The sequence below is a fragment of the Ciconia boyciana genome, chromosome 9, assembly GCF_034638445.1.
Source record: "Ciconia boyciana chromosome 9, ASM3463844v1, whole genome shotgun sequence".
NCBI lineage: Eukaryota > Metazoa > Chordata > Aves > Ciconiiformes > Ciconiidae > Ciconia > Ciconia boyciana.
Genome location: NC_132942.1, coordinates 6,675,046 through 6,699,654, shown reverse-complemented (window position 1 = coordinate 6,699,654; position 24,609 = coordinate 6,675,046). Strand labels below are relative to the sequence as shown.

The window sequence follows — 24,609 nt, the reverse complement described above, 5'->3', positions numbered from 1 at the left end:
TGCAGAGACCATCTGCAGACTTGATCACCAGCCCTGCATGGGCTCTAGAGCCGCAAAACAAGGACCAAAATGGAGCCGGCTGCCAGGAGGGAGATGCCAGGGCCCCTCTCCCAGCGGGGCACAGGCTGGCTCGCTGAGGCTGAGATGCTGGCGGTGCCTGGCAGTGCGTGTGCTTCACAGCAAAAAGGGTAAACGAATTCCCATCTCCCCAGAAGGGCGGTGAAAGCACCGCTAGCCCCGGGTAGGAGAGCTGGACGTGTCCTTGCTGTGCGAGGGGCCAGGGGCCGCAGGTGAGGGCAGCGGTGGGGTCAGCAGTTTGGAGCAGAGGCTGTAGCCCCCTGCAAAGCTGCACTGGGAGGTCCCTGCAATAAATTACGGCATGTACAATGGGATGGAGCATTTAAATAGTCTGTGTTAGTTAATGGCAGCTTCAATGGGTCCCACGGGGTTGCACAGGAAGATTTCTCATCTGCCCGATTTTTTACTATATAAGCGCATTGCTCCCATCAAATTTGAGCCACTCTGACAAAGATCTTTTCAGTGGAGGCTGAGGGCCCAGTGAATGCCTTCTGCAGCACCGCAGCCACCGGGAGGCAGAGGGGGGGACCCGCTCTGCAGAGCGCGGAGCTGAACGCCAGCCGCCCCCTGAGTTCGGTACAGGGAGGTGGCACTGGCCGCACTCCGGGGAGCGGGACTCGAACCCACGACCTCGCCTCTGCGGAGCCGCGGCCCTCGCTCCCGCGCCACAGCAGCAGCATGGCGCCGCCCCGCTGCCGTGAGGGGGCCGGGCCGCTAGAGGGCGCCGTGGCCGCCGGGCGCCGGCGCGGCCCCGTGACCCGTCGGCGCGGCCCGGCCGCTCCCGCTGCGCCGCCTCCCCGCTCCGGCCGGGCCGAGCCCAGCCCCGCCGAGCCGCTCCGCCGCGGCGGCCCCGCCACGATGTGGCTGGGGCCCGAGGAGGTGCTGCTGGCCGGCGCGCTGTGGGTCACGGAGCGGGCCAACCCCTTCTTCTTGCTCCAGCGCCGGCGGGGACACGGCAAAGGGGGCGGCCTCACGGGTGAGGCGCGGCGGGGCTGAGGGGAGGCTCCGGCCCGGCCGCCTCGGGGCCGGCGCTGCGCGGGCAGCGGGGGGGACTCCTGCCCCGCTGCCGTGTCCCCGCAGGGCCCGGCCCGGCGGGCTGAGGGGCCGCCCCAGGACCGCGTCGCGGGTCCCGTCAGGGCGGGGCGGGAGCTGCCCGCCTCGGTACCGCGGCGGCTGCGGGGCTGGGGGGACCCGGGTGGTGGTGGGGGAGATGCAGGCCCCGCCGGCTGGAGTGAGCCCGTCCCGCCTTTCCCCTCGCTGCTCCTGGCTGTGTGTAGCCCCCGGAGAGCCGCCGCCGTCGGCGCCCAGCCGCTGGGACGCGCTCGGTGGCGGTGGCAGCTGACGGCGAGCGGCGGCCGCTGCCCGCGGCACCCCCAGATGTGTCCGCGCCTTGCCCCGTCCCTCCGCCCTCCGGGCAGGCCCCCGCTTGCCCCCGCAGTTCGTGGGAGCTGTGGGCCGTGCCTGCTGTTCCCGGCGGGGTCTGTGCAGCGCCTGGCACTGCGGGGGGTGTGTGGTCAGGCCTCCCCAAGCGCTGCTGCTGCACGGGGAGGACAAATAACTGTAACGGGTGGCTGGGATGATCTTCTTCCTTTGTCAAAAATGGCTTCTTTGTCATACTCGCCTTGCCTCGAGTTGTTGAGGTGTTTTCTTTCTGGTTTTTGGTGTGTTTTTTCAAGATTTAGAGGTTCAAAGTAAGACGTAGTTTTTCATTAATATCTGTATGAAAATTGTGCTGTGCTTGGGCCGGGGGTGAAGTGTGGGTGCAGCCCAAGGAAAACTACTTGTGTGCATATGCCTGATAGCCATGTTGGGTGACAGAAACTGTTAAAATAACTTAACTGTGACCAAGGCACAATGTTAACAACAACAAAAAATCCCCTCACTTTTAAAACACCCCATTTATGTGCAAAATGCTTACACAGCTGTGTGAATAACAAAAATGTACTTTTTACATTTATGAATTAGGCACAACCAGTTTCATGAATTAGCCCTGTTAACCAAATATACTAACTACAGAAATGACGCAGCTGATAAACATCCTTAGCATATTTCATCTTTTCACAGTGTTCAAAATTATTTTGAATTATTCTGTTTTATGTAACATAACTTACTTGTGTAATTTTGCATGTAGACATATAATTGTATTCTGGAATTTCCTAGGTTTTTTACGAGAAGAAATGACACCTGGTCCTATTCTGGAAGCATTTAACTGATCTGTTCTTAAATGGTTGAAGCTTTGAGCCAGGTTACTTCTTGAGCTCGTTTAGCTCAGTGAGAGACTCTTCTTCAGAGCTCCTACGTGTTAAAAGCCACGTATCCTCCTTAAGGAGCTGTACAACTGCAAGTTGACATTTTAGAGTTAGAATGTAGATATTCAGCCAAGCTGGAAAGGTGTTTAAGTTGCTGTCATACTCAGGTTCTTAAACGTGTCTTGTTACCAATCCATGTGTCAATATTTGACACTTTCAGTACTGTTATAAGTATTCAACATTACTTTTTAATCCGTATTCTGCCTAAAACTGTACACAAGAAACCTGGAGCCAAAACTGAGATCCTGCTGTGCTGGATATATACGTATTTGTTTCAAGGATTACCAGATGAGCTTGCTATAGATGGCATTTCTCTTGAAGCGTGATCAGTGGTATATTGCTAGTCTATTACTTGCTTTTGGATAGCCAAGAGAGATAAAGGGAAGGAAGTAGCATGTTTCATAATAGTGAATGAGATATGGATGAGTAGAGTTTGCTCAGAGTTACCCAAACCATAGGGAGGAGAGCAGGGAATTGAGCCTGGGCCTCCCAAATAGCGATCCAGAGGAGCAACCATGCTCCCTCTCCAAGTTCTAATATTAGAAAACTTTTAATCATGAGGATGTTGCAAAATTAATTTGCATTAAAAATGCTCATAGTACATTATCTAGAATAACAAAGCAAAGTATCATCTTAAATATTTGATTTATCTAATAAATAGACTTAATCGAAATAAATGGATTTGCTTTACAAAGTCTGGTGGCTGTCAGCATTTATTCTGGAAGTGCCTGCTTTTTAATTTAACATAATATAAAAATATATTTGAACTTCTATATTACCAAATTTTTATCCTCCTTTCTTTGTTTAATGGAAGCACTTCTAGAAACATCACTGAAACCTGTGAGTACCAGTTTTTCTAGAGCTCTTTTATTCCATTTTGGATGAGTTATCGTACCTACTGTTTGCATAGGTGATGCTGAAAGATACAGCATTGAAAACTTCTGTGTTTTAGTTTAGTAGGCTTAAAAATCACTATTAGCAACAGAAACCCCACAGAGAAAAATACGTTTCACTTCTATTAGAAAACCCTCCTAGGAAGGCAGAGGATTATAATGAGGTTTAGTAGACATTTAATTGCCATCTAAACTTTATCCATTACCAGTGGGATTGGCTGTAGTTGGTTTATAGGTAATTTGCTTGCAGTGACTGGATGTATGTCTTCATTTTCTCGACCAAATGCCGTTCCTCTTCCATCACAGCGTACATGATACGAACACCGGCATTTTTCTGTACTGTTGATCCTGTATTTTTACTTAACCCAATTCTTTGTTTTGGTATTACATTGTTTAATTTATCTCTCTCTGCCTCCTAGGTCTTCTTGTGGGAACATTAGATGTGGTTTTGGATTCCAGTGCCAGAGTTGCCCCATACCGTATTCTGCACCAGACTCAGGACTCTCAAGTGTATTGGGCAGTGGCGTGCGGTATGTATTGATGTGACTCTTGTCAGGGGCTGGATTTGTGTTATTCCATTGTCTGTTTGGTTCAGATGATCAGTTATCCTGCATACGAGTATTCTGTGACTGCTCAGGAAACTTTCTAGAGCTTCTGGTGGGGTAGTAGAAGATACCAGAAATGACAAAACTTCTCAGTGTTGTTTAAACTGTAGTTTAGGAACTTAAGGCTCTGTAAAAACTTCCGTTTTTGCAGATGTTATGAATTTTCTTTCTTCCAAAGTGTATCTGTTTGCAAGGTCATAGTGAGATTGTTCAGAGAATAAAGCCGTGATGATAACATTGCTGTGGGACAATGAGTGTTGTGCCAAAACCTGCTTACCAGGAACACGGTACAAGATGGGAACATGTAAGGTCATTCAAGGTGCCAAACACTCTTCGGGGAATCTCTTTACTGTCTTGATCCAATTTATTTTTTTATGCTATTTCTGGCCTGTAATAGATATCTAGATATACTATCTTTGTAAAATATATTACAATTATATTTTTTTAAAACATCAAGAATCCTTGGCCTCTTTTACTGGAGAAATGTAACTGCTGTATTAGAATATCATGGTACAACCTTCTAATATCTGGTGGTGAACTTTGATTAAGGCTTTGGGTCTTACTGGTTGTTAAAGAGAAAATATCTTAGACGTATTTGTTAGGCCGATTTTGTTTATAATAAGAATCTTCAATTCTCACTTTGTGGTTGAGACGTAAAATCTCAGCATGAAGTAATCATTTGCTAAGCCCACAGATGTTGATGTCTTGTTTTCCCTGTTCCCATCTTCTCCCCAGGCAACCAACACGATATTCTCCCTTGCAGAGCTACTTAAATTCTGCAGAAGAGCGGTTTAGAAGTTGCTGTGTTTCACAGAAACTCAGTTTGCCTTTTGAGGAGGGAGAAGGCAGAGAGGAAGAAAGACAGAAAACAAAATAGCAGGCCAGAAACTGCATAGAAAAAAGCAGAATATTTAGTGGCCACATACACTGCAAATCTGAAATTTTCTAGTATCTTGACACTCAGTGAGTGTGTTATTTTTGTACCATTTCAGGAGTGTTTTGTTGATATCCTCTATAACTCAGTTACTTTTAAGTAATGGAGCATGGTAGAATGAGATGGGCTATATAACAACTGAATGGAGTTTGATAAATTATTATACTGAAGTAAATATATTGTTTTAATCCAAAGTATTTTTTTAATCATATCTGGTTCTAATTTTACTGTCAGAGTAAGAGTACTGGCATTCACTTAAAGTTATAAAATGCATATGGCTCTCTAGTTGAAAAATGCATATATTTTATTTACAATTTATCATGTGTAAATACTAGTGGGCAGCATTCTGGTCATGCATGCAGCTTCGGCCTTTCAGCACTTTGCTCTTACAACTCTGTAGGAATTGCAGAATTTTACTCCTTCATGTATGTCATTCTAATGTTGTTCTTAGAAGGATGTCAAATTATTGAGGCCTGGCTTATTTTAGCAATTTATCTGCTGTCACTTGGTGAGAGATGCAGCTCATGAAACCAAACAGAACACAGACTTTATTCTCCTGCCGTTGTTGCTGAACCTGTGGGTTTTTTCCACAATCAAAGCATCCTATAATTGATAATTCTGTGCCCTTAAAATAAGCCATTTTGTATTACTCAAAATCATTTGTGCTTTAAAAACATTGTCAGATGGCTAGGATAGATGTCAAGTAAACTTATACACAGAGGCAATAGAAAAAATATTTGTTGTCTAAATCCATTGGGCTGTATACACAAATTCATAGCCCTGCAGTCCTTTGAGACAAGACAGCTTACTTGTTTCTAGTTTTTGGTTTCAGGTCCTGGAGTTATTTTTGCTTATGAAACCACAGATTAGCTGGCATTGCGTTTTGTGTTTAGGCATCCAGCTACAAATACGTGAAGACTATTTCATTGCTGAAGCTGCCTCTCAAAAAAGAAAGTCAGGTAGAGCAATAGCTTTAGGGAACTGCTTGTGTTGTCTGCTGCTTTCTTCTTTTCCATCATTAACCACATGGAGGGGTCTAATGTACTCACAGAGAAATCGAGTAGTGGGAGTCATGCTGTTAACATTTTTAGATATCCCACTGCTTTTGTGTGAAAATTCAGAAGATAAATTTACTGGAATTTGGCAAAGAGAAACTTACAAATGTCTTTGATTTGCATTTAAACAGATTTCTTTCTGTCTGCATTTAACGATGTTTCTTATCTTGTTAAAAAAAATTGAATTGCTGTTTTTATTTCTTCTGCATTTTTTTTGTGTCTACAAGAGAATATAGTGATAGCTGTGGATACATAGGAAGAAAACTTTTAGTAAACACAAATCTTTGAAATAATTAATGGCAACTAACTAAGGCAACTTCCTATAGAAAAGTTCTTTAACTTGGTTACGCAGTGAAGCTTATCCTTTGTGAACTCTTGTGGACTGTATGATTAAAGACAACTAACTGATATAAGTTTTGCTGAGACGTTTTTATTTACGAAAACAACTTTCTGACGTGAATATTTTGGTTGCTTTTTGTTTTGGAATTGCATGCTCTCTGCTGACCATTGCCCATGGAAAATTGAACCTCTTTGTAGGTATAAAAACTTCAGTTGTTCTGAAATTTCAAGGTTCTTCTGAAAGTTCATTATTTTTATTCTAGAATGCCAGGAATTAAAAGAGTACTTCTTGTCTGGAACATAAGAATGCTTTTTGTCTGGGAAAAAAGCTGTATTTGGTGTGCACTGGCAAATAGGATGATCTCTTGGTAGTGTGCTGAGTATCCTTGGTGGCAGTGGGGACATTTCATTAGAAACATAATGTTGGTGTACGTAAAATATCCCTGACATTTATACAGTTGGTGTGTTTGATTTGTCCTGGTCACTGTTTGGTAATTATTAGTTTCCTGCTGTGAACTTGGAGGAAAAAAGACCTTGTTCTAATTTCTTTTTTCTTTGCTCTTCCATCATCTTTCACCCCTTCAATTAGGATCATCTCGTAAAGAGATCACAAAGCATTGGGAATGGCTGGAGAATAACTTACTGCAAACTCTATCCATCTTTGATAATGAAGAAGATATCACCACCTTTGTCAAGGGCAAGATACATGTAAGCGACATGTTTCCCTGAACGACTTCCAGATCCTGAGAAAGAATGGGGAGGTGGTTTTAAGAAATTTTTACCCTCGGGAGGGAGGGAGCAAGAGCTCCATTGCAAAACTTCTCTCTGCTCCCTTTTCAGACATACATACATTTGGAATTGTCATGGAATGCATACAGTATTATCAGCATCACATTACAGTCATAACACTGGACAAATGCACTTGGGGGGGGAAGGTTATGAGCACTAGATCTCAAGGAACAGCCTGCTAATTAAAATATAATACCTCTTCAAAATCCTTGGCAATTATACCTTCTGATGTAGAGAGAATGTTTAACGAGGGTTCATCTAGCAACTAATACAGGAGAGAGAATTCTAGTCTGCAAGCAATGTGCTGGCCCTGCCACGGTGGTCTAAAAAGCATCTAGGTTGTAAAGGAACTGCACCCCAACTTCCACTGACTTCTGAGTCAGACGGGTGTCTCTGCTTGTTGTGCAATTAACACACTTCATATTCCCAGCCCACAACTTCTCCAGAATAGAAACTTACAAATACATTTTTTTATTGAACAGCAGCAATTTGAGTCTTTTCCAGTACTCCAGTCAGATTCTTTGTATTTTCTCTGTGTATGTCTGTGTGTGAGAGAGATTGTGGTCATTTGTTTTTCCTTCTGGACAGTCAAGATCTGATAGACTGCTGAGTTCTGCCCTTCCTGTCAGATAATCTTCTTCCTGTTGAAGAAGCATGTTTGCAAGTGAAATGGACTTCAGTTCTCCTGCAGGTTGTTCAAAGTGTTACCAGGCCAGCCGTGAGAAACTTGGTCGAACGTTAAACATGAATGTGTTCAGGAGTAGATCCCAGATCATAGACTCCCTGACTATCTGACTGCTCTTTCTACATGTCTTTACTGTTTCTCTAACGTGACAGGAGAAATTATAACTGCTGTGTCGTGTTTCTTCTTTCTGTCTTCTGGATTGCTGCTGTGACCTTTTGCTGTATATTATGTCTGTCAGCAGGCATGTTCCCTTGCATTTCTTCTCTCTCACCTCCCATGTCCTTTCAGGGGATTATTGCTGAAGAGAACAAGAATGAGCAGCCCCAGAGTGAAGAGGATCCAGGTAAATTCAAAGAGGCTGAACTGAAGATGCGGAAGCAGTTTGGGATGCCCGAGGTGGAGAAGTTGGTCAATTACTATTCCTGCAGCTATTGGAAGGGACGTGTACCCAGGCAGGGTTGGCTGTACCTCACCGTCAATCACCTCTGTTTCTACTCCTTCCTGCTGGGCAAAGAGGGTGAGTTACAAGCCTGCTAGTTGTTTTTCAGCCGTTTCCCGTTATCTTTTTGATGCAATTGATCTTTTGTGTGAACTTTTTTTTAAGCTGACAGTTTTTTTCCTGTTAGGAATCCTTTGAGCTCTAGCTCAATACATAGATCAGTCCTTGCACTCATAGGCACTTCAGTGATGTTTAGACTGAATGCCTGAGTCATTTTTCAAAACATTTCTCAAGTTGTACAAGTACACCTGAAGTTTTACTTCAACTGGATTAGAGAACCAAGCAATATATTGTTATCTTTGTGAGTTTTATTTGGAACCACTGCCAGGACCCAATATTTACAAAGTTTGAACTCCTGAGTCCAAAGCTAATTTGCTGTAACGAAAGAATGAAAACTTGAGTAGCTGTAGTTGAAAGCATTTACAGTCCTTTTGGAACTGCATTATTTCTAGTCTAGTTAATCCCAAAGATTATTTCCAAGTATTTTTGGAGAACCCAGTAAAAGTATGAAGAAAAAGAATTGTCCACATGTAAGAGGGGAAAAATGCTGCTACATTGAGAGCTTACTTGCTGCTTGAGTTTTGTTTGTTTGTTATTTTGCCTTGAATTGTAATAGTAGGGTTTTTTTAAACTTTTTTCCCCAGTGACACTGGTGATCCAGTGGGTGGACGTAACCCAGCTAGAAAAAAATGCTACACTGCTGTTCCCTGAGTGCATTAAAGTAAGCACAAGGGACAGTGAACTTTATTTTTCCATGTTTCTCAACATCAATGAGACATTCAAGCTGATGGAGCAGTTGGCTAACATTGCTATGCGGCAGCTATTGGATAATGAGACCTTCCTACAGGACAAGTCCCTCCCAAAGCCCAGAAAGCCTCTTAAGAACATCTCTGCATTAAAAAGGTATATGTTTCCAGCAGTGAGAAGACACGTAACAGGGGATTGTAATAATAAATCTGCATTACTATGTAGCTCCCAGGTGCCACTGGGGTTTTCTCACTCTAGGGGCTGCATCACTTACTTCAGTCATTAGCCCTCTCTCTGCCTATTCTTTTTTTCCCCATCCCAAATTGGTGCTGAATTCACACACCCCCTCATGTCTTTCTCATGCATGACTGGGCACTGTCAGAAGGAATTTTCAACTAGAAACTGTTGAAAATTCTGTTTAAAAAAATAAGTGTGAAAAAAAAAAAAAGTACATCAGCCCCTTTGTCTGAAGTTGAAGATTTATAAAAATTAATATACATTTGTATTGTAATAAATCCTCCCGCTGGGGACTGTTCTCTGCAGTTTCAGAATCTGATGTAACATTTAAGTTTCGCAGATACACTTGCATATTTTATCTTGTATTGCAGGACATACCTTGTCAGTGAAGCATGTCTGAAGGCTGAAAGAGGAGTCAGATAAGGGGTGGCATCTCAGTTAGAGAAATGAATACTAAGAATACACAGCACAGTCTGAAGGTTGTGATTGGAATGAACACTTAACGTTAGTGTTTGAGTGGGTTTTTCAAGTGAGAAAAAACCTCTGGGGGCTACTCTTTACTTTTCCCCAGAGACCTGGATGCTCGAGCCAAAAATGAGTGCTACCGTGCCACTTTCCGGTTGCCCAAGGATGAATGCCTGGATGGACATACAGACTGTACCTTGTGGACACCGTTCAACAAGATGCATATTCCTGGCCAGATGTTTGTTTCCAACAATTACATCTGTTTTGCCAGCAAGGCAGAGGAGGCCTGTCATCTCATCATTCCTCTCAGGGAGGTGGGGATTTCTTAGCTGTATATTAAGAAGACAGGCCTGTCTTGTCTTTTGTGTGCTTCTAGCTTTTTTGTGGTGCTTTATAGATAATGGAGAGTGCTAGATCCAAATGGCCCTTGTCTTTGTCTTCTAGGTGACAATAGTTGAGAAAGCAGATAGTTCCAGTGTCTTGCCCAGTCCTCTGTCCATCAGCACTAAAAGTAAAATGACCTTCTTCTTTGCCAATCTGAAAGACCGAGATTTCTTGGTACAAAGAATCTCTGACTTCTTGCAGAGAACGCCATCCAAGAAGCCATGCGGCAGCGACAGGGAATGGAAGTGGAATTTGGCTGATCCTGGTTGTGAGGTACTAAGGAAATAGCTGGGAGGAGCATTTTCCAACTTTTCAGAGTAGTGCTTCTTACAGTGTGTTAACAGTGCTCATTACCAGCAAATGATGTCTCTTTGTTATACAGTTAGCAGAGGAGGGAGGCTGCCTGAGCTCAGATGCTTTATGTTCTGTTGTTCAGGAAGTTCCAGAGTTGCCTTCCAGCAGCCCTCTTGCAGTTAGTCCAACGTCTGCTTTCAGACATCAACCTGTCAACTTCTGTGCTGGGGAAGTGCCAACAGCCTCGCAGGGACTACTCAAACTCTTCAGAAGAAATTCCGAGGAGCTCTTGGGACCCAAAGGGGTAAATAATATTTTAACTTAAAACAATTAACTCTAAATAGTTTGCAGAAGGTTGCAGATTTCCTGTCTTGCTCTAAGACTCTGAAAATGCATTTTATCCCTGGTCAGTCCTGCAGTATCACTGCTGCATCTGTCACAATGATAGGGCTGCATAGATGTAACCTGACTGTCAGCTTACTTTATCAGTACTGAGATACCTGAGATACTTGACTAGAGGCTGAGAAATTAGTGTTACTGTGCTTCTGGGATGTAAATTCATGTCTGTGAAGAACTACTTTTCTTCAGCTCAAGAAAGCAGAGAAGTGGTATCTCTGCTTGCTAATTAATCGCCTTAGACTATAGTTCTGCTTGCATTTATGTAATGCCATTGTGCAGCCCATGTTAGCATTGTAAAGATTCGACTTTAAGCAAGGTCAGAACTGATTCAGAACAGTGTAGATTAGCATACACCCTCTTATTCAGCAGGAAGAAGAAAGGCTTTAAATGTCACAATGCATTTCTCTTGTGAAGTGTAGGCCTGAGTATACCCAGATATCATCTGTCCTACAAACATAAAAATGCATTAATCTCCTAAAATGGCCATATTTGTTCCTGTGAAGGCAAAGGAGAAGATGAAGGAGGAGTCTTGGAACATTCATTTCTTTGAATATGGGCGAGGGATGTGTATGTATCGCACTGCCAAGACTAGGGAGCTGGTGCAAAAAGGAATCCCAGAGAATCTTCGTGGAGAGCTGTGGCTCCTTTTCTCAGGTAGGAGGTTGTGCTGGATACTTTGACAGCTAGCAGAAATAAGCTTTCTGCACATCTCAAAGGAAAAGGTATAAATCTTAGCTCATTTCAGAATAAATTAATCACAAGTTAACTCCACCTGAATGATACTTCATGGTGCTTTTGCCAAAAATGCAGTGATCGCATTCCTGAGATGACTTCCTTTATGAGTGTAGTAGCTTTTTGGCCTTCTTTGTGTTTCAGTGTTGGGACCTAGACTCTAACACGATGATTTAACAATGAGTTTGTTACTATACTTTCATACCTATTTGTAGTTGATGAGTTCATGTAGTGCTTCCTGGCTGCCTCTTCTCTGCAACTGTGGGCATAAAATCTGTATTCCAAAGCTCAAGAGGTGAAGCAGTATTTGTTTGTTGTTACAGGGGCTTGGAATGAGATGGTGACTCATCCTGGTTACTATGCAGATCTTGTGGAAAAGTCAATGGGAAAGTACAATCTTGCTACAGAGGAAATTGAGAGAGATCTGCACCGTTCTATGCCAGAACATCCTGCCTTCCAGAATGAGTTGGGAATTGCTGCCCTCCGGAGAGTCTTAACAGCTTATGCATTCAGAAATCCAACAATTGGGTACTGTCAGGTAAGAAAGAAGTCTTAGACTTCTTAGTCCTACATGGTGACCATGATTGACGTGGACTTTTTCTGCAGTTTTCTGTTCGGTTTCAGACTTTTCCTTGTGTCTTTCCATGCTGTCCATCTGGTGGTGTGAGAGTAGGAAAGAAGTGGTAATGTTGCAAGATCTCTTAACTAGCCTTTGGATACAGCATTTGGATAGACTTTGCTCATTCCTGTTAGGTGTAATGACAGAGTCTTTTACTAGTTTTCCTGCTAGAGCTTTCCCTAGTTCAGCAAAAACATTTTCTGGTTTCGTTAAAAAGAGCAATTAAATCGAATAAGTGATGATGCACGTGGGCAGTGTATTGAAAACGAAGCCAGTTGCTGGTTTGTGAAACAACTCGGTGGGAATTCAGATTCATTTTGTGTATTGCCCTGGTATTAGAGGTTCTCATTATGTTGTTCTGTTATGACCAAATTGTTACAAAGCTTTTTATGAAAACTTTGAAAATTATACTTAGTCACATTGATTAACGAAAGTGCTTGAGAAAAAGTAGTTACATTATTTGCTGCCTCACAAACAGAGGAACTGAAACAGGAAGGTAAATTGGCTTACGGTCATCTGTTGACTCAGATACCAGTAAAAGCTGGAAATAGATGTGACTCGCAGTGACAGTTGTGCTATATTCATGCTTTTTAAGTTTAGCTGGTCTGTAATGACAGAGCTTTCATGAACATCTTCATGTTTCTCTCCTATATTGCATATTTAACTCTGCCGGCTCGTAGGCCATGAACATTGTTACATCGGTACTGTTGCTGTACTGCAATGAGGAGGAGGCTTTCTGGCTCCTAGTGGCTTTATGTGAGCGGATGTTGCCAGATTACTACAACACAAGAGTAGTGGGTGAGTCTTTGTCAAATCCATGCTGGAGCCTGGATTTTCAGCTACTGTTGCACCAGCATCTCTCAAGAACATTTTGTTGTTCAGAATGAATTAAATGTGATGCATTTTAAAGATGATTAAGCACAACCCTGTTCCCTTTAAAGTTGCAGGTGTGTGATGGAGACGTAGGAAGAGACACTACAGGCTACCAAGGTAGTAGTACTACCTTGTAGTAACAAGGAAGATGAAGTCACTAAAAATTGGTAGCAGGAGGGACCATTAGCAGTAAGGAGGCATATCTAGAAGAAAATTATTGGGTTATTTTTTACCCATCTGAATGATGTATTAAATCTTTGGAATAGGCTCCCAGGAAAGGTTAGTGAAAGCACCGCTTCATGGGCTTTTAAAGTTGGTCTGTATAAAAGAGTATAGTTTGATGTAAATACAATAATATCAGTAATCCTCCACCCATCCTTTCAGGGAAAATGCATAGATCAATGAGAGATTCTGTTTCTGCATGCTCTGCAATGTAGGAATAGTCTCTATTGAAATATGTTGCTTTTATTGAGAGCAGGGAACAAATCCAAATAAATTTGTTAATTTTAGTTCTGATGTTAAGAGGCTTATATGAAATTAAAGTGAACTTACACTATTTTGTTTAATAATTGATTAGCTTGGGTATCGTACCATGATACCACCAGTTTGAGTTCTACCATTGTTTTTGTTTGTTTTCCCAGGTGCATTGGTGGACCAAGGCATCTTTGAAGAACTTACACGAGAGTATCTTCCACAGCTGTCAGAAAAGATGCAGGACCTGGGAGTGATTTCCACCATATCCCTTTCCTGGTTTCTCACTCTCTTTCTCAGTGTCATGCCCTTTGAGAGTGCTGTGGTCATTGTTGACTGTTTTTTCTATGAGGGAATCAAGTTTATCTTGCAAGTGTCATTGGCCATACTTGATGCCAACATGGAGAAGTTGTTACAGTGCAGTGATGAGGGTGAAGCCATGACTATCCTCGGCAGGTACCATTCATCGTTCTTATTTATAACTGAATAGTAACAGTACCCTTTTTAGTCATCATCTCTTTCTACCTAATTCCATTACATAGCAGGTCAGAGATAACACTCTAGGACACAACTTGAGCTCCAGAGAGGTTTGCTGTTGCTTTCTACAACAGCTGAAATTAATTTTTGACTCAAGTATGGAGGAATCCCATATTTCTGGAATTGTTTGCTTTGCAGCATAATGCATTCCTGCTTCTCAGTTTGAATTTGAACTCCAAAGGGCTGTTTATCCAAGATTCACAGAAGAATTCTGATCTACTATTAAGAACAGAGACTGGCAGGAATCGCATTCTAGAAACATAAAACTTTATCAAGAAGATATCTCCCAAGTCTAGTAAATGTAAGATTTTCTTGTTTGAAACGTGAATCTCTTCTATGTGCAGCAAGATCTTCAGCTTACTACTTGAAGTCCACTTTAAAAAGAGTAGATACCCCAAAAATAGGGTGAAAATCAACTTTACTTCAGATACATTGAGAGTAGCAATTCAGGTTAGCTGGGAAAAATTAAATTTTCCTACATGTTTAGATTAATGATACAAAGAAGTTGGGAATGATGCATTTAGGATATTGCTTCTTTTCCTGGACACTAATCCTGGAGTCTTGCATCTCTTCTGTTTTTTCCCCACAGATACTTGGACAACGTAGTTAACAGACAGAGCGTCTCTCCCCCTATTCCCCACTTGCATGCCTTATTGACGAGTGGAGATGACCCACCACTTGAAATTGACATCTTTGAACTCATCAAAACATCCTATGAGGTAAGGTTCTGGCTTAGTTTTTGTTCAAGAGATGTTTCTCTACTAACATCCAGTTTTATACTTTGTGCAGCCTGAATTTGAACAGTGTTCATAGCTTGAGGTGCTCAAGGAGTGCAGGCCCAAGCCATTAATCCTCCTGTTTGGTTTGAGAAGTGCTGCCAACAGAACAAGTGTTGCCAACAACAACACTGTTGGCTACTGTGGATTACAAAGAGTCTCCCCACCACCAGTGGAGACTCAAACGAAGACTGCAAATAAGTAAAAATTACAGACCAGAGATTTCTTCCTGCTTTGCCAAAAAAGCCTCCATTCTTACTTGTATGTGAGGATTGTCAGTGCTAGGGAGTCGGGGAGGGAAATTCAGGGTAAAAATTATGAGGTATACTGCAGAAACATGGAAGCATCCCAGTTCATGTGCACAGGAATCCTGTTCTGACACCCACCACATTCTGGGACCTGAAATACCAGTGCTGTTGAAATACCTCTGCACTGGTGGAGTTGTACCTCATTATTCATACTGAGAACAAAGTCATAAGAAATTTGTATCTGAATGATGGAGAGAACGCAGGCAAGAGAACTGGTGTTTGACAGTTCTTCTCTGCTACGCTGTGGTAAATGTGGATTCATTTCCCCCTTTATCTCCTGTTCTTCGTCCTGGCCCTTTCCAGCTGCTTACAGGCAGGCAGTTGTCATTTTGGTGGGTATTTTGTTTGTTTCTTCAAATCTACCATCTCTGTTTGTTCTCAGTTTCTTTTATAAAAGAGTGTCACCAAGTTCATCTTACTTGTCTGACCTAGTCAGAAGAAAAGCCTGTTAACTTTGGTGTTTCTAGCTGAATCTCATATGGGTCCTATTAAAAAACAGGGCTGGAAGGAATGACAACCTCTCTATTCTCTTATCTCTTGCCACAGTACACAATCTGTATTTCTGTCGATCTTGACATGCTTTTTCAGCTGTTCTTTAGAAACCTCTGATGTTGGATTTCCCATGAATTCTGAATGACTTCTCTTGCAGGACAGGGGTGAATAGGGAATAGAGCTCAAGTTTTTTCTCATCTTTTTGCTCCTTGGAAAAGGCTTCTAGGGGTTTTAGATCATCTCTGAGGGGATAGTACACTTGTTAAAGAACGTGTAATTGAACAGGGGTTGTTCTTTCTTCAGGAGATGATGTTGACCTGGTCTGCTTCCTTTCTTGCAGAAATTTAGCAATTTGAAGGCAGATGATATTGAACAAATGCGTTTTAAACAAAGGCTGAAAGTGATCCAGTCTCTGGAGGATACAGCCAAGAAGAGTGTGGTATGTGAATCACAGATTGAATGAGCTACCAAATGGTATATTAATGGAATGTGTTTTGTTGTAAGCATCTAGAAAGTTTGCCCTGTAGCAGACCCAGTTTTAAGTGACTTAAAGAATTGCAGTTAATATGAAAAAAATGGATTTACTGGCTGGAATAATGGATTTTCAGTTTTCTTCTTCACATGGTTCTAGTTAATCTAATAAAATGGATTGAAGTGCTAGGTCACGATCAAATGAGATGTTTGGCATGGACAGAGATAAAAACTACTTGTAGTAGTCTCCACTGCCTAGTGCTATCTGTTTTACTACTTGCCTGGAATCTTTGAGAAAAGCTAGATATCAGATAATTATTTTCCTGCCATTTAGAGAGTATGCTAGCACATTAGGGAATTTTACAGAAGGGTTCATGTCCAAAGGGGAGTATCCACACCTGTTGCAAGTATCTCCCATGTCCTAGATGGAGAACCTTATCCACATGTTTCTTTCACTGTTGTTTTTCAATGTATCTGAATCAAACATCTGAAGATAAAAACAAGAGGCAGGAGCACAGTCAGGTCTGCACAAACAGGGAATAAGCGCAGTAATTTTTTCTAGCTGCTCAAAAGGTCAGCACTTTCTGCTTGACCAGAAATTGTCTTCCTGACCTGTAATCCATAGCAATGGGAGATATTGGAATGGTTATGTTTTCCCTCCCGTCCTGTGTCATATTTCCTTGCACTTGTTCTCTTCTGCGTTATATAGATTTTTCAGTGAGTCATATTTAATTTTTCTAGCTTTGAAATAAAACGTTCACTCTATTTTCTCCCTAACTATAGGTCCGAGCTGTGTCTAGTGACATTGGTTTCTCTATTGAAGAACTAGAAGAGCTGTATGTAGTGTTCAAGGTAAGAAGCTAGAACGAGGAAGAATGTGTTCTGACACAGAGAGAGCAAATATCAAAATAAGTTGAAAGGGAAGCAATAACTTTGCTTCGATTCTTAATCCAACCTATCAGAAACAAATGTTGCATTCTGTTATCCATGGTACCAGTGAGACTGGCCCTATTACTATCCAACTGATTCCCCCCCCCCCAAGGTGGCCAAAACACATTCACAGTATTTGAATTATATATATTCAGAAAGAGATTGTGGAGTCAATGGAAAGGAATGTCACATAGCACTTAGAACAGGGAGCTAGGATTGACTGTGCCTCAATTTTCATTCTCAAGTTTGCCATTGACTTGCTCTGTAATTGTGACAAAATTACTTAAGTGCTTTGCCTCTATTTGTCAACGTTTGTATTTTGAAAAGAATGATATTACCCAGCTGCATTTACCAAAGTCACTGCAAACTCAGTTGCACTGTGCTGTAGACTCAGAAAGAGAGGCTTAGCTCTAAAACCTGCATGTTCCCTTTGCAGTAAAGCCTGAGTGTCATTCCGTTCAAACCTGAAGTCATGTTCTTTTTATTTTTCACTTAAAATTGTTCTTTGTGCTTTTTGTGAAATCCCTGTCTCTTTCTTCATTTCATATTATTTTGTAGTGAAGTAACTCTAGGAATAATGGGGGAGGTAAACAGTGTGTCCTGAAATGTCTCTTCTCTGCTTATTCAATGCTATTCTTGAGCTATAACAAAGTCTCCATTCCTGTGTATTGTTGTAGTGTAGTATAATCTGACCTATTAATCCTTTCCCTCCAAAGGCAAAGTATCTGATGAGCTGTTACTGGGGAAACAATCGTGCTGCAGCTGCCCGCCGAGATCAGAGTTTACCCTACCTGGAGCAGTATCGCATAGACATGGAGCAGTTCAAAGAGCTGTTTATCAGTTTGACCCCCTGGTCCTGTGGTGCACATACGCCTGTGCTAGCAGGGCGCTTGTTCCGGCTTCTGGATGAGAACAGGGATTCTCTCATTAACTTCAAGGAGTTTGTGACAGGGATGAGTAAGTGGTGTTTTTGGAGATGATGGAATATTGCAAAAATTGTTTCTGTCCTTTTCCAAGCAGAGAATTAAAAGGAGATAGTGATGTTTGCACTATCAATGAGGGGAGGGTAACAGCCTTACAGGAAGCCTCAGGCAGAACAAAAGATGCCTTTTTGCTGCTCGGCAGTCTCCTGTTTTGGGAAACGATAGGTGGCAAACCAACAAGATGCAGCTTTGCTGTAGATTTTTTTTTTTTTACTGCTTCTGCACAGGGCTTTGTGCAGTTAGCATTTCCTCATTGCATGTGAACTCATTCTGGTTTGAGCCTGTGAGCAGAGGGTGATTCTTTATCCTAATTGCTATTTTCTTAACCATTTTTTTCTTTTCGCAGGCGGGATGTACCATGGTGACCTCACTGAAAAACTCAAAGTACTTTACAAACTGCATCTGCCTCCCGGTGAGTGATTGCTTTAATATGTTGCTACTATTGAGCATGGTCTGTTCTAACATGCAATTGAAAAGGGATGCCTCATTAATTTTGCTAATGAAGTGGGTGATACTGCTGTTCAGTTAGCTTAGAGATCTTAACATTTCCTTCTCTGTAAATACAGCTCTGAATCCAGAGGAGGCAGAGTCTGCTTTGGAGGCCACAAGTTATTTCACAGAGGATGTTACAACAGAAGGTAATACAACACCGCTGCCTTTACCTCTCAGTTTAGGCAGGAGTTGCAGCACAAATCCATGTGCTACGAATAGTGATATTTTGCAAAGCATGGTCTCGTGGTGGCAGTATGCTAAGATTGCCAGTGTGTTTGAGTTCACTGTCTTTGTTGCGTGATGGGAAAGAAGTTGGGAGCTTAAACTGCTCGATGCCTATTTCATGCAGGACCCCTCTGAAGCACGGTTACAGGCTGCTGAGGAGCAGCAGTGTGCTTTTACCAGCCCCTGTCTCCCACCATGATTTAGGCTTTTCATGCAAGTCTCATTGTCTCTCTTCTTGTTTTTGTTTCCTTCTCTGTGTCTGTCTATGTCTGGCCTTTTCTTCTGTTTTATCTGGGATGTTGTCCCCTCAACCCCTTTTTCTGCTGCTCAAGTATCTCCTTTTGTCTCAGAGCTGGATTTCTGCCTGCACTGTGAGTCTCAAGGTCAGTCCATGGATTATGTGCATGCATTGAGCATGGCTATAATGCTGATATCATCTGCCAGCACCAGTGTGCTATTTTAAATACTCTGAAGTTGTTGCTGCTGCTCCTCTCTCATGACACTCCCCACTATGAATAAAGTGCTATAAGTAGTTAGATACCTTTTGGTATATTCTACCTATTGTGTTTCAACCTTGGTCAAAATAGGTTTTGTCTGGCTTCTTTCAGTGGAGTTTATCTCATCCTTGAAACTGGCAGGGGGAAAATACACTCAGAGGAGAGCGTGGGGGGTGCTAGGCTTGCTGGCCTGGCTAGATGATACCTGTGCCTCCTCCACAGTCTCCTAATTTAAAGGAATAAGGATGCATGCCATTGAATTGTAAAACTGTTAGTAGACTAATTTACTGTATTTCTTAAAATATAATTTTAGGGATTGTCAAATAGGAGGTCAAAGTGTCATTTATGCTAAATGTTTACCAAAATATAATAATGCTCAAAAAAAAAGTGAGTAATTAGTTGTGCTGTTTGGTGCTAGATGGCTAACGTAACAGTCTGAGTTGAGCCAAGATTTCCTATAAAGTCTAGTGACAATACAGGGAACCAGAAGCGAAGTTTGTGAAGTTAGACTCTGCAAATTACTCCTAAAGTGTCAGTTCAGTCAGTGAATAACGGTGAGTGTAGATATTAGTCACATATGTGCTTAGTGGTGGTTTGATTTTTTTCCATTCATTATCTTGCTTTGGATAACTGAACTTCTTTGTCTTTAAGCCATCACATTGCTTAGCTGTCTTTCGTATCTGTGTTTCACCCTTTCTTTTAAGAGTTCTACCCTCTACCTCAGCTCTTCAACCCACTTTCTCAGTGTGGCTTTTTATCCAGTTCATCTCATCAGCCTCTTGCTTCCATCCCGTTCTGTTCACTCCTACAAACATCACGTGGGAGTGTGAGATGTAACTTCTATTAAATATATTCTTGTATGATTTTAATTTGTATATGAGTTGTTTTATGTTCTTCAGGTGTTGTATTGCTGAAAATCAGTGATTAATCATTCTTTTATAATTCTATAACTTTTTAGAAACCCAAGAAGATAAAGGAAGGAGAAATGAGAACGGTCCAGAAAAAGGTAATTTCATCATAAATAAATCACACTCTAGTCTTGTCTTTCTCGTATTATGAACTGTTTGTTGTCCTTTGCTGTATCAAGGAGACCTTTCAAAGTGTCTCTTGTGGACAGAGGTAAAGTGGGATGTGAGCCAGGAAATAAATCTCTCTTATGCCTTACTGCTCTGACTCTTTTACATACCAAGATGATAACATTTGTAAATCATGTTTGGTAAGTTGTCAACTCATAGAGCTAATTTATGAGAAGTCAGGTTGATGCGGCAGTGTTAAAATTTTTGCTCTACTGAGCTGGATCAGATAAACCAGCAGAAAACAATGCAGCCTTCCTGATAGATCCTTCCTTGGACTGTCAATAAAACCTGTTTCCAGCATCATTTTTGCTGGCACAGCACTCACTTTTTAAGTCTGAAACCATTAACCACCTGACAGTAGTGTGACTTGCTCTTGCCTTGCAGAGGAGAAAGGTACCAGTCCACAGGACTATAGATACTACCTAAGAATGTGGGCCAAGGAAAAAGAGTCCAAGAAAGAAACCATTAAAGATCTCCCCAAAATGAGCCAGGTAAGAAGTGAATGTGAAGGTTTCTAGTTAGATGACTGTCAGCTTAGTGGGGAATTCAGCAATATGTGCAGCCATTTTGCCAGCATACTCAGTCCTTACCTGTAGATTGCCCTGCCATTCTGTTCTGGTGAGCTTTAGAAGCCTCTTAATTCCACACGTTTGTGTTGGAATTCCTCAGTGGACTTGGGCAAACTGCTTTGTTTCCGCCAATCAAATGTATTTGATTCTCTCTGCCTCCCAGACCAATTTTTCCTATAAGAACTGTGATCTGTGTTTTCCCTCCAGAGCAGTGTGTTTCAAATATGCCATCAGTCATGTAAACTTGTTTGGCTTTTTTGGTTTTGCATTGCCTCAAGTTACAGCTGCTTGGTGGAGAGCGAAGAGTGTGGTTACAGGAAAGAGAGTCTGATGACTGGTGTGATCTTTTCTGTCTCTAATTTCCTTGATGGGTGCTACTTAAACCAGTTTGGAAATGCTTAAAAGCTGACCACAGAAGAGTAGCAGGACAGAAGTAAAACTTTAGGTTTTCTCAGATGTGAGTGAGTACTCTGTTCATTTGTCAGCAAAAGAACCACCACTATGAAATTGCTAGCTGTGTCTCAATTTAGTTGCTACAGCAGAGAGAGAAGAGTTTGCCTGTATTGGACTGTTCTGAATCAGTACAATAAGTTGCCACTTACTTCGTGGGGAGGCAGATAAACAAGGAGGCAGTCAAAATGGTGCCTCTTGCTTCATCTCAAGGAGCGTCTGGACGATGCTCTTAGTAATATAGTTTTGTTTTAGGTAGTCTTGTGAGGAGCAGGGAGTTGGACTCGATGATCCTTATGGGTCCCTTCCAACTTGAGATACTCTATGATTCTGTGATCTGGCACTGTCAACTTTTTTCAGCCTGAAATATGATTTTTTGGTCTTTGTCTTTTAAAGGAACAATTCATAGAGTTATGCAAGACCCTTTACAACATGTTCAGTGAGGACCCAGTGGAGCAAGAGCTGTACCATGCAATTGCCACTGTAGCCAGTCTACTTCTGCGAATTGGGGAGGTTGGGAAAAAATTCTCCAACAGACCCATGAGGAAGTCTGAGGACTGCAAAGCAAACAGTACCCAAGATCCTGTGAGTGAAGAAGAGTCACCAACATCTGAACAGAGTCAGAATTCAGCAGTGGAGCAGCAACCCCAAGCTGACCACGAGGACAAAACCTGTGGAGATGCTCAGCCTGAAAAAACACAGCAGGAGAACCAAACTCTAGGAGATGGGCCAGGGGAAGGACAAGGCTCTCCTTTACAGCTGCTATCAGATGATGAAACCAAAGATGATATGTCCATGTCTTCCTACTCCATGGTCAGCACAGGCTCCCTGCAGTGTGAAGACATTGCAGATGACACAGTCCTGGTTGGTTGTGAAGGCAGTAGTTCAGCTGCCAGGTATGGTAGTACCATTGATACTGACTGGTCTATCTCCTTTGAGCAGATCTTAGCTTCCATGCTGACGGAAACAGCCCTTGTAAACTACTTTGAGAAGAAGGTCAACATTCTGCAAAAGATCAAAGATCAGAAGAAGGTAGAGAGGCAGTTCAGTTCATCCAGTGACTATGAACTTTCCTCCGTGTCAGGGTGAACTCAAGAGAGCAGGAGTTGTCTTCGGGAGATAAAACAGGGAGATAATGTGGCAGATGGCAGGATGGTTTGGTATTTTGTGTTTGGGGTATTTTTTTGTTTAATCAGAGACCAGTAACTACACAATTACAATAGATTCCGATCGATAAGGGGCTTCTGACAGTGACTGTTTTGTGTAGGTGCTTCTTTGGCTACTCTGGCTGACAGAATTAGATTTACATTCTCAAGAGCCATTAGAACCTAATAGCCCCTGGCATATAGAATTACCACCATAAATTACGCATGTCTGCCTTTTGCTATCTTTTATTTTAATGAAGTTTTATTTTGGACAGTAACTGCTCCTTGCCTGCCCTTGTTTGCTGTAGGTTCCTGGGTAACTTGCACAGCAGATGCAGCCTGGCTTGAAACCACGTTCACCTCTGGCTGCCAATCTGAGAGCTAATGCAGTGTAGTCAAGTGCTATAGGACCCTGACCTATAAATAGTCTTGTAAGTTCTTCAATGCTGTTCTGTGACTCAGCAGCTTTAATGCAAATGTGCCCCACTGCTCCCAGCACCCTAAGGTCTAAACACAGACATTTCTCAGAACTGCAGGTTTCTTTCAGATGTGATTTGGCATTTTCATAGTGTATGACCACCTTTTTTTTTCTCCTTCAACATTCAGGAGTTTTCAGACAAGCCTGGTTTCCTAGCATTTGCTTTTCTAATTCTTTGAAAGCCGTTGTTTTCAGTTGGTCTGGGAAGCCACAAGCTCCTTGGCTTCAGTGCAGAAGTAATATTAAGTCAATCAATGGGCTCACGACAGTTATAACGAGGGAATATGTTCCTAAATTAGAAGTCGGTGAATCAGCCTCAGTGTTACAGGGCAGTGGCACGCTGGTCTGCTGGACTTTCCCTGTTGGTACAGGAAACATCCATTGTTTCTTGCTGATTCTCCGTTTTTACTAGCTAGTGATGGGTCCAATTTTTAGGAGGACCCCTAAGAATACTCTGATCAGTCAGCCCTCACAAATGCTTGGGGCAGGAAGATGTGCAGGAGTGCTGTGCCACCTGCAGCTGCTCAGTGTGTCCTTTCTGAACATCTTCTGTACCAAGAGTCTAGCCGCTCTTAGAAACTACTACACATCAAAGGGCATTTGTACCTAAAGAGGAAGAATTCCAAGCAGTGTGGCCCTCTGCCATTAGCCCATTATGGGAAACCTCAATAGACTAGATCTCTTTCCAGTTAGAGACGAAATAACTGGGAGACTAAGTGACTGCTCTTTTAAATCAATTAAGACCAGAAGAAACTAAGAGTTAGCCTTCTGGTAGTAGGGTGTGTGCTCCAAGAAAGGAGAATTAATGCTGTTCCTACAAATAAATTCATCTCAGTACGCAGGCATCTGCCTTGCAGGGCCAGAGTGAGAGATGCTGCTGCTTGGCGAGAGCAGACCCTGCACTGAAGGCAAGGTTTGCTACAGCTTTTGGCTGGCATTTGGAATATAAAGGATGGGAAGGACCCGTACAGTTGGATGTTCCCATTTAACACTACTTGGTGTGCTACTCAGTGTTAATTCCTCCTTGTGACATTCTCTGTATGTATTCACAGCTGGTACATATTTCTTATTTCTCTGCCTCCTCTGTCCTGTATCACTGGAGAGCAGCCATTAGTAAAACTGCTTTTACTAATTACTCAATAATTTATTGTAATTTTTTAAAAGTACAAATAATACATGTGATTTTACACTGTCTGTCTGTCTTATCTGTCATGTACTCAATAAATGAACCAGAATCCTATAGGCAACCTTGACTGCCTTTTATTTCTCTGAGCTCACAGAATATTGCTTGTTCTTTGTCCATGGCAGTTATCTAAAAGAGCAGACCTGGTGTGACTGGAGTCTGACCTTTCCCCCCCCCCTTTTTTCCCTTTTTTCCCCTTTTTTTTTTCTTTTTCCCCCCTTTTTTTTTCCCCCTTTCTTTTTTTTTTATTCTATATACTTACTTTCTAGATAACACAGACTGATGCGCTTGAGGTAGGTGTAAACATGAAATGTTTTTCCTCCTGGAAGAAGGTTACTTTTGCTGTTATGAACAAACACGCACCCAAGACACCCCTGCAAGCTTGACTCGCATCGGCTGCCGGGCGCTGCCTGAAGGCTTCCCGTTTGAAGGCAGCTCGGGCCAGTTAATTGATTTTTAATTTTTTTTAAGACAGGATAAGAGGCTCCTTGTAAAGCAGCCCGATGCCCTAGCTGCAGCGACTCCTCCCTATCGCTATGTAACGCTCGCGATTGCTGAGCGGTGCACGGCACCGGGAGGGGAGGGGGGTA

General features: G+C 42.3%; 1 protein-coding gene across 2 annotated transcripts; it reads left to right on the top strand.

Moving 5' to 3' along the window:
* Positions 1 to 824: 824 nt before the first annotated feature.
* Positions 825 to 24,076, top strand: TBC1D9B (TBC1 domain family member 9B). Of its 2 annotated transcripts, XM_072872060.1 has the most exons (22): positions 825 to 1,054; positions 3,700 to 3,810; positions 6,803 to 6,921; positions 7,976 to 8,204; positions 8,831 to 9,089; positions 9,742 to 9,949; positions 10,080 to 10,292; positions 10,456 to 10,617; positions 11,216 to 11,366; positions 11,768 to 11,982; positions 12,744 to 12,861; positions 13,578 to 13,863; positions 14,534 to 14,663; positions 15,861 to 15,959; positions 16,775 to 16,843; positions 17,638 to 17,878; positions 18,251 to 18,316; positions 18,471 to 18,542; positions 18,954 to 19,004; positions 20,077 to 20,124; positions 20,579 to 20,685; positions 21,610 to 24,076. In XM_072872060.1, exons 1-22 carry the CDS (start codon positions 937 to 939, stop codon positions 22,300 to 22,302), a joined length of 3,765 nt encoding a protein of 1,254 aa, XP_072728161.1. In that variant the 5' UTR covers positions 825 to 936; the 3' UTR covers positions 22,303 to 24,076. The 2 variants fall into 2 exon arrangements, with proteins under 2 accessions (XP_072728161.1, XP_072728163.1); XM_072872062.1 differs by lacking the exon at positions 18,954 to 19,004 and having other exon boundaries at positions 826 to 1,054.
* The last annotated feature ends 533 nt before the right edge of the window (positions 24,077 to 24,609 follow it).